This window comes from Anopheles coustani, chromosome 3 (genome assembly GCF_943734705.1).
Source record: "Anopheles coustani chromosome 3, idAnoCousDA_361_x.2, whole genome shotgun sequence".
Classification (NCBI taxonomy): Eukaryota; Metazoa; Arthropoda; class Insecta; order Diptera; family Culicidae; genus Anopheles; species Anopheles coustani.
This window is the reverse complement of record NC_071288.1, coordinates 88080257-88090355: the sequence shown is the minus strand read 5'-3', so window position 1 is coordinate 88090355 and position 10099 is coordinate 88080257. Positions and strand designations below refer to the sequence as shown.

General features: G+C 48.9%; 2 protein-coding genes across 2 annotated transcripts; one reads left to right on the top strand and one right to left on the bottom strand.

Annotated features, from left to right (window-relative positions):
* The first annotated feature begins 2133 nt into the window (after positions 1 to 2133).
* LOC131268879 (uncharacterized) lies at positions 2134 to 3901 on the top strand. Its single transcript, XM_058271172.1, has 4 exons — positions 2134 to 2221; positions 2338 to 2734; positions 2819 to 3098; positions 3724 to 3901. Exons 1-4 carry the CDS (start codon positions 2134 to 2136, stop codon positions 3844 to 3846), a joined length of 888 nt encoding a protein of 295 aa, XP_058127155.1. The 3' UTR covers positions 3847 to 3901.
* Positions 3902 to 4075: 174 nt separating this feature from the next.
* LOC131258579 (uncharacterized) lies at positions 4076 to 9672 on the bottom strand. The gene is made up of 3 exons (XM_058259928.1): positions 6128 to 9672; positions 5288 to 5491; positions 4076 to 5207 (listed from the first exon to the last, which is right to left on the bottom strand). Exons 1-3 carry the CDS (start codon positions 9599 to 9601, stop codon positions 4338 to 4340), a joined length of 4548 nt encoding a protein of 1515 aa, XP_058115911.1. The 5' UTR covers positions 9602 to 9672; the 3' UTR covers positions 4076 to 4337.
* Between the last annotated feature and the right edge of the window lie 427 nt (positions 9673 to 10099).

The window sequence follows — 10099 nt, the reverse complement described above, 5'->3', positions numbered from 1 at the left end:
GTTAGTGAAAGTGATTTGTTTGAATACGGAACGAATGAGTTTGTAAAAACAATCTCAAAACTCAATACAGTGTCGTTAATCATCAAAATGATGGAAGGTAACGAACATACCAAGAGCCAACCTTCAATTTGTTGGAAAGCGTAGAGCCAAATCAGTGCTTTTGTGTGGAGAAAGCAGATCCTCTAAGTTTTACAGCATAAATCAACAACTTAACCGTGGTGCCATAAAGTTCTAAATTACTATCGTCGAGGTTTACGGGTAAATGTGCAGCTAATTGGACGAGTTCTGATTAGCATAATGTACCGCTAACCACTCGTCCTTTGGTAACCGAAAAGGATAAGTTACAAAGGAGGACCAATTTGACTTTCATAGCACTTTTGAAATTCACCAAACTCTATCTAGTGTGCATTGTATGTTGTTGAAACGGGTTCGTTAGGCAAAGAAAGGATAAGAAAACAAGTTTAACAATAAACATGATAACCAAAGCGAGCGGTTAGAAGGGAAAGGGGATGAAAAATAAAGTCCTCTTGGCCCTTCCAGCGGCCATGTGCGTGAAAGTAGGAAAGAAGTAGAAAGTATTTTCCCTTCCACTTTTCGTTAATCTTCCTCGAAGATTTCCCTCGCCCCAAAGGGGTGTTTTCCACGAGCGAAATGTTTCCGATTGTCACGCAACGGTTTGGACGAAACCGATTGAAGGATTCGCCTTCCCTCCCGGGCTATTGAACGGCAGCATTCCACCACGTTGCAATCTCCAGCTCCACATTTTCTTATGAAGCCATAAATTTTGGGTGTCACGATTCCAAGGGAGTGTAAGCCATATCTTGTTCCTACCGCGTGCCTACCAACATTCCTGCGTTCTATCGTAGAGTTCCCTTTTTTTTTGGATAAGCAGTTCGTTAAAAACTACAATAAACGGGGCTTCTAATGTTTGGTGATTATGGTTTATTTTACCCTTTTGTTTCCTCCCAAACCGATATGTATTGGAATTCGGTTTATGAGTCGAGGAAAACGGTAGGGTGTCGATGATCAAACATTGTGGATTAGATGAAGAAATAAACACGAGAAACGTGACGTGGTACTTTTGGGAAAAAGTGTGACTTTCAAATTGATTTATTGCCAAATTGATGGGATATTAAATCCCATCAAGAAATGTAGTAATAGACACGTTTTTTTTACTAATCAAAGTGAGCGATTCGTAACCAAGCTAAAGGAAGGTTCGATGAAGAAAATTTTTAAAATTCTTTGGCAATGTTATAAAGAAATTTTAAACTAAAGTATGAGTCCTAGAAAACATAAAAGCAATGCCTAAACATACAAAAAATCAATTCAACAGTTTTTTTTAAATACCAAGAACAACAAGAGAGTTCAGAAGTACGGCTCCAAACCGAAAATATCACTAACCTTTTGTTGACTTAAACGGTTAACGGCATCCCATTAATCAATCGAAGGGGTATCAATCGATGTCGCTTGATTGACCCTTTCGATTCGATACTCGAAGGACCGGGAGGTTTCACCCAACAGCCCCACTTGCCTTCGGGATAACTGGTCGGAAAATCTGTCAACATTCATTTGTCCTACCGCCACAAACGGGAACAATTTACGAGCCAATCGAAGCCGTCCCGTCGAGTTCGATTTTTGTCAATCGCGTTCGCTTCGGTTTCGACAAGTTTAAGGCCCTTCGTTCGTCCCCGGTCCTTTCGGGTTTCCCGGTGACGGTTTTGCCCTCCCTTGCTATATCATATTTCCACCGCCCGGACGCCACCGAAGAACGATATCATTGTAAAGCGAAAAAGGATTCCGGTATGATCGAGTTAAGGTTTGGAAATAAATCACATCCATAAAACCAATCCACGTGGGGCGGGTTTCCGTGTGTCGTCCCCACTGTTAGGGGGTCGGAAAAGTTTTGTGGAAAATGTGTTTGCCTAACCCCTTCCCCACCCCACCCGGTCCAACCGCAAACGGAGGCACGCGTCGTATTCGATTGGAGTTTGAAAAGAAAGCTCTTCCCGTTTGCCGGCGCAAGGATAATAGAGTTTTCCCGGGGGAAAAACCCGCACTCCACGGCGTTGGGTATCAGTTTGATTTAGTCGCTCGACGAGGCAACAGCCGGTGCGGACCTTTGTGTGTGTGAGGATGATTGAAGTCAACGAGTTTGCCCGGTTGCTCCTTCGGGAAGCTCGGAAGGAGTACCAACTCATCCTGGGACGCTGTAACGATTTCGGTGTGAAATTTGAAGCGGTGTTTTTTATGTTATTTTTTTTCCTCAACGAAGTACCACTGATAAGGATTTTTTCCCCTTCCCTTCCGTACGCTCATTCACCGCAGTTTCGTCCTCAGGGTTCGAGTATGTCATCCAAAGGCCACCGCAAGCACGGATCTGCTTCGGTTCCGGCATCGAGCGGGAAACGGTACCACTTCGGGGACCGGCCATGAGCTCCCTAATGCGCCGCAGGCAACCGAAGCTGCTCGACAACGAGCCCGATCCGGGAAAATACCCAACCGGTTACGACGGCTCGAAACCGGATGAACATCCGGCGCTGCGGAAGCGGATCAGCAAGCGAGGCTATGGCCCGTTGGCCGCCACCAGCGTGCGGTTTAACTTCGAGGAAGTGAGCAATAGTCCGGGCGTGGGAGATTACGAGCTCCGGAAGGAACGTCCACCGAAGCAGACCGCCAAACCGTTCGGTAGCGGAACGGACGAGCGACGGAAGGACCACTCGCTGCCGAATCCTGGGTGAGTTTCTGCTCAACTGTTGGGGAAGAAAACGAAAAAGTATTAGAATAAAATTAATGTTTTCATCTTCCTTGCATTCTGAAGCGTTGGAACGTACCGGTTTAAGACGCGCAAAGACATTCGAAGCCATTCGTTCGGTGGCACGATTCGGATTACGCCCGCCGCCCGAACGATCTGCCGAACAGAAAACTTTGACCGCTGCCAACGGTGCGACGAGCGGCCGGACGTGGACTACTGGAAAAACCTGCGTACCGAACGGTGCCTCTGTCGGCGGTGCATGGCGCGGGAGCTGGAGGAGGCGCGGTGCTGCTCGAAGAATAAATCCGACCAGCGGAAGCAGCTGGAAGCGCTGAAGGAGTTTAAAGTAAGTTTTATTGGCGTTTTACTTTTTTTTATGTGGATTAAGGGCTTAATTTTTAATAATATTAATAGTTTGATATTTCAGTATTTCTTTAACTTTAAAAAATTACTCATCATTACAACGGTTAAACAAATTGCCATTGATCATAAAATTTAATTTACTAGTTCCATAGACGAAATTCTAAAACATATCGTCTAAGTAAAATCAGCGGTAAATCGCAACATGTTTCAAATAATCAACAAACTAATAGTTATTAAAAATGTTCATCAAAAATCACAAAATTGCCTAGTTCATAGTAAAGTGATTTTTTTTAAACACAAATTAATCATCCGGTTTGGGTGTTCAGAATGTCCAAACTCTTTTGAGATACATATATTTTATGATCCTTTTGATTAAAAATTTATTTCTCTACACAGTTCATAATGAAGTCACTAAATTAGCGTGTGACACTAAAGAAATTTCATTTGATTTCAATGTGTCGTATTTACAGAACCGAAATACAAATAATTAAGAATACGAAAACATCGTATTTTACGAACCACTATTTACCCTAGACGGGTAAAACTATCCTTTGCATTAAATAGCCGATGAAATTGACCATCTGTTTTAAATATCTTCCACCCGGCAGCGTGTTCGACACTGCGCGTACTATCACCGGCACGATAAGACGAACGCGGCGATACAGTTTATCAGCAACAAGCAGTTGAAGCGAAAATTCCGCCTGGAAAACTACCTGTCGATGTTCGAATAAGCGCGAGGGACCTTCGTTGTAAATTATGGATCAGGATTAATTGCTAAATCGTTATCTGGCACGGCCCGAAAATGGGGTTGTGTCGAGACTGGTATGTAAAAACCATAATCATTTTCTCTGTGTAAAACTAGTGTTTGAAAACAAAATTTCATTCGTTGTTTGGGAAATAAATTTATCTCGATTGAATTAAATTAACAGACAAAAAAAATCGTTGTTTTTTTTAAGACACAGTATAATAGCTAAAGATTTATTCAAACTCGACACAAATCGTTGTTGATAATAGATAAATAGAATGAATGCTTGCATAAAGATTCTTGCGGTACGGCAGTGCCGTTCTGTAGCGTTATGATTTGTTTATGCAAAAGGTTGTTAAGTAACCGCATTATTTGTTAGCTTCGAAAAACTTACTAAGTAAACGTTTAAAATGAAAATGCATAGCTTCTTGTACAATTAAAATCGCTTCTGGGCGGCGGTTCTCGAGTGCCGCCTCCTTATTTGTTGCTATCCGCCATCGGTTCGCCTTCCGGTGCCTGGCGACCGGTTCCGGTGTTCGATTCGGAAAGAGTCGTCCGCTGAAGGGCGCTCGCAATCTGTTTCACTCTATCACCGGAAGCCACGGTTGCGCCCACTTCCCTTGGCTTTCCATTGGCCGAATCTACCGGTAGCGATGATTTGCAGGAAAGTGACGATTCTTCGCTCATATCGGCGTCGGTGGCATGATCGTCAACGACCTCCCCACCATCCTCACCCAACGGTGGCGTCGAGTCGGAGGTGGAAGCATTGAGTAAGTTTTTCAAAAGTGCCGGATTAATTAGCGTGTCTATGTCGTGCGTTTGCAGCAGTTCCGCCAGCTGTAGCTGCGAGGACATCTGACTGCGACTGCCCGACCCGGAATTGGTCGTCTGTGCCCGGTTAGAGCACCCGGTGAGGCTCCGCTCCTGGGTCGAGCGGCGCTCGGCGGACGCACACATCGAGTACGAAGACGTGTTGGTGGTCAGCGTGAGGGCCCCGTTCGGGTACTGGCTGTTGCGCTTCTGGTTCGACATGTCGCCGTGCGGATCGGGCCACTCCGCGTCGTCTTCCGCCTCGTCCGCTTCGGTGTTCAGATCGCGCTCGAACTGATCGTCCAGATCGAGACACTCGTCGCCGGTCACGTCGAACAGGCGGGCCTTTAGCCGCTCGGTGATTTCCTCCAGCTCGGTAAACTTACGCTTCAGCGCTCGGCTGAGGGACGTATTGGACGCATCCGCCAGCCCACCCGAACCGCCACACTCGACGTCGATCGAGAGTGGGATCTGGAAGTTAAGCTGCTCATCCAGCGTCTTGTACACCTGCACGTCCTCCAGGGGATGGATGTTAACCTACGGTGAACGGGGGAAAGTAAAATCATCACGAAAAAAAAAACGTCCACACCAATTCGCGCCAGTAAGCACGACCTCACCTTTATCTGCCCATTGCATCGGCCGGAAAAATCCATGATTGCGTACCAACCGAGAATGTACGGCATACCGGAGAGTAGCACGCTCAAATCGATGGCGCAGAAACCGATGACGGCGTCTTCCATCGGAGCCGGTAGCAACCGACACTTTGGTGCATCGCTGAGGGCCGCCTTACGCCACACCTTTAGGATGAACCGCTTTTCGTCCTGCACGAGACACGCGATTGGTAAATGTTTTTAGTTATTGTAAAAGAAGAATGAACAGATTTACTTTTGGAGTTATTTTTTCCTAAGTTCATTCAACACTACACAGAGCGGTCAATTTAACAGCGCTTCAATTGTCTTTTATAATATTTCGAAAACGGATGTAAATAATATTTTTATGGAATCAAAAACCAAAAGCTACAACTACATAATTTTAAAAGTTTTCTAATAAAATACTTTATGGAATTGATTCTTTACATTGTGCTCTTTCTATAGTGTTGTGCTTTATGAATCTTTCGGCGAGATTCATTCATATGAATCTTTCACCTAAGATTCAGTCAGATGGATTTATGAATCTTTTGGGATTCGAATCTTCAAACGTTTATGAATCTTTCGAAACCTTAATGAATCTTCATGAATCTTTCATGGAGCTTTCTCGAATCTCCATGTTTCTTTCAATGGCGTGGACCATGCGACCAAAAAAAGGGGCCCCTCAACCCATTTTTGGCTAATTTTCATTTATGAACCTTTCATTTAAAGATTCATGAATCTCTAAAACATAAAAAAATCATTCAGATTCATGAATTTGAATCTGAATTACACAACTCTAGTTCTTCCTCAACTCAAAATTATACTTACGTTCAGCATGAGATCGACGGGCAGCACCACCTCGAAACGCTTCTGCCAGGCGGGGGCACAGTTCCGCTCGAGCACGTGCGTCGTGTAGACGATACCCTCGTGCGACTTTACCGTGTTCGGAAGGCCCGGCTTCAGGTTGTAGCCCTCGAACGTGGCGTACGCACTCGGCTCGAGTTCGAGCGTGTCGGGCACGTTACGGTTCTTGTGCCGTTTGGCGTACTTCTTGCTGATGGTCAGCTTCGGCAGGTTGACCGCCTGCTCGATCTCGATCGCTACACGAAACACCTTACACTCATCCGGCGGTTCGGTGGCCACCGGTGACGATTCTTTACCACTGGAAGTAGATTCGGAAAGTTTCACGGGCGCGATCGTAACGGGTGGTGGTGCGGTGGATTGTGTCTGACTCGCAGACGCCAGTGGGGCACCTTCCTGGGTAGGAGCGTCGTGCGATTGGCCCCCACCAGCACCGGCCGCCGCCGGTGGAGTTTGATCGGCCGGAGTGCTTGCGACGCCGAGTAGTGAAGCGGCACATCCACCGAAACCCATGCCATCGAAGGCGGACGCGGAAGGTCGTTGGGCGAGTGCCTTTTGTAGGTTATCAAGCAGATCGGCCGTTTTGCGCAGCTGCGGTCGATTCGCTTGCGAGTGTGGTGATCCTTGTAGGAAACCGGACGATGGGTCCATCGGGCCATCAGAACTGCCGCCATGGTTGTTGGCGGAATGGCCTACTATGGTGTTGTTATTATCGTAGCTCGCCGGAGCCGTACTACGTTCCGAGGAGATTGGCAGCCGTTGGGCAAGGTTTTCGATAAACGCCGACAGCATGTTGGCCACCTCGAGGGTTGGCGTTGGCTTCGCACAACCACCAACTCCGCCACAAACACCCCCACCACCACCACCGCCACCATTGGAGTTGCTCATTGTTTGGATCGATTTGTGTTCGGGTCGTGGGTAGATCCGTCTCGTCGGAGAACTCGGCATCGATGGAACGTTCCCCGCCCGCGAACGTGGTGCATCACCGGATGTGTGCCGTAGGTTGCGGGACAGTTTGAAGTGTTCGATCTGACTCTCGGTACCGATGGCAAGCACGGCATGTAGCTGCCCGCACGGTTCGGAGGCCAGTGGGGAACCGACACCGCTCCAGCCGTCGATCGAGATGACGGGAAGTTTCGCGTGCGACAAATGCTCGCTCAACTGCGCGTCCCGGAACGCGATGTAGAACTGGTGCAGGGGAAGGCGCGTTACGCCGATCAGCTTTTCGCCTCCCTCCGTCGGCTTCTGCCACAGTTCCACCTGCATGTGCTGGTTGCGGACACGCTCGATGAAACTCCTGGTCGGGAGGACAGCGAACGAGCGTAGATAGTTGAAATCACCTCCCTCGGGACACAGCTCCGAGGTAAGCGTGGACGGGTCGTCCGTCCAGAACGAGTGGCACACCAGGAAGTGTTCGCCTGGCCTGATCTCCATGTGATTCGAGCGTAACTGCCCGAGGTGGAGTAAACCGTGGAGTAGCTTCGGATGTTCCGGCGCATCTGGAGGCGTTTGATCCGTTTCCATCGCTTTCGGTTTGTCGCCACCGTTCGTTGATTCTTGTCCCGCACCGTTCGTTCCCGAAGTTCCACCGCTCGTGGCCGAGGAGGACGTTTGTTGGTTGGACGATGATTTCCCTTCACCCTCCTTTGCGTCTCCCTTCGTCGCTGCTGAGGGACTCCGGTTGTCCCCGTGGCATCCAGTGTGCGACATACATTGTCGCAATCCGTGTAAGAATGTCCCGGGATAATGGCAACCTATCGGTTCGCTGTGAGACCCACTGCAAAGGGGTCTCTGCGTGGTACAACCCGGGTTCCTATAGGTCGAGAAATTGATATGCGGTGTGACCGTGGCCGAAGAGCTGTCACTATCGCTCGAACTCTCCAGCGTAACGTTTCCCTTGTCAACCAGCACGGCATCGATCAGTTCCGGACCGAAGTGCAGCCCACGGCTTCCCAGCTCCATCCGTACGGTAAGCGACCCGAGCAGGATATCATCCGATGCCAACCGAACCGGACAACGCTTGTGGCAAGCGAAGTGACCATCCAACAGCTCCCGTACGCTTACCATGGCCGACCCAAGGAAGAACGACCGTGTCTTGTGGAACGATCCCACCATAAGGTGGATCCCGAACTCAAAGTGTAACCCCACCTCGCCGTCGTCCGCGTCGTTCATTCCGACAAGTGAAAGGCGCGCCGTTTGAGGGTGCGCTTCGAACGAAACGTCCGCGCCGTCGGACGAGATTGAGTTGGAGATAAACTTGAGCTTCGTCGTGGTGGCATTACGGGAAAGTTTCATTTTCACCGCGAACGCAGGCAGGGCCAGTTCGCGGCCCGATCGATGCTGGATTTCCTTCTGACCGGCACGGGTAAGTCTGAGATTCTCCACCAGAACGCGAACGCAATCGACCACCTGGAGGTAGGTTTGCTTCTGGGGCTTTGGAGCGACGTCGTAGCGGGCGAGCGCCTCGAGCATGCTTTCCGCCGGTGAAATCGACCGGATGTCGCTGAGCGCGGACAGCTCCGAGCGGCCATCGTTGTCGAGCGGTTTGCCGATGAGATAGTCGAGAATTTTCTTTTTCGATTCCCCGTCGAGAGTGTTGAATTTTTTGCGGGAATTCGTTCCACCGGTTAGGGGTCGCTGGGACGTCTCGTGAAGTGGAGCGGGTTTTCCTTCGACACTTAAGACGTTCGGCTGCACTGGAAAAGAACCGAAAGAACCAACACCAGAAAGTGGACGTTGTTCGACACGCAACATTTTGTTGTTTTCTTTTCCGTCGTTTGGTTGCAAAGGCTTCGAACTGCTCGGCACGCCTGTCGCGACGCGGTCCTTTGCGTTAAGGCTTAGGGTAAATTCGAGGGACAGTTCTCCCAGCCGGAACCCGCGTACACTAAGCACTTCCCCGCAGGCCTGGGCCGTTGTTTGTTCGACCGTGTCACGGAAATTTATTATCTGCCCCGGTATCTGCACCTTGGCCGTCCCGATGAGGCTCTGGGTGCGCTTCGAGATGAGCCGCACACGGATAGGTTCGCAGCTTTTCAGATACCGCCGGAATAGTTCCGCACTCGTGCGTACCTCGTACCGGATCTGGTCAGTTTCGGTTTGCTTTCGTTTGCCACTGCTCTGCTCCCAGTGGAGGCTGGCGATCGGAGTCGCGGCGGCAGTACTCTGCTGTCCCCACCAAACCAACTGCAGGTCGACGCTAACGTAAACTTTCGTGCTGTTCCACCGCAGACCGGTGTCCACCGTCGTGGGTGCGTTTGTGTCGTCCGAGGAAAAGTCACCGAATCCGACGGTTAGCGTGCCCCGGGAACGGCCGTTCACATTCGGTGGCAGGACATAATCGTCCACGGAACCGCCCGATGATGCCGTCGACGCGGAACCTAGTTTCACCTTTGTATGCCGAACGCTTGACGACGGCCGATTTACACCACCACCATACATAGTCTACGCGTGTGCATCTTTGCACCTGGCACGAGGAAGCACAAAACGATCCGGTTTGGAGTTGGGAAAAACTGTTTTCCACGGCCCAAGAACGCTTGGAGTTGAGGAAAAGAACGCACAATCAACTGCAAACCATGCAAACACACAAGTAAATACGCTTCAAGGGCAGCTGTCAAAACAATTATTTACGAGCGCTTTGCGGTACCGGTTTTGTTTGGGGAATTCAATTTTTGTTTTAAATTTTTTATTGTTTTTTATCATTGAATAGAACTCATATTCACTAAGACATATTTTTAACATTACAATACTTTCAATTTCCTACATGGAGGAGGTTCTAGCCTTTGAAGTTAAATTGCAAATGAATCAGAAACGTTATACGTTCAACCGGTTCATATCCTCCGACGGCTTGTGAAGCAATCAACCGATCATAGTAAACGTTAGTTTGACACAGCTGGTGCATCAGCCGCTGCGGTTTATTTATAAACGCTTTCTATCAAA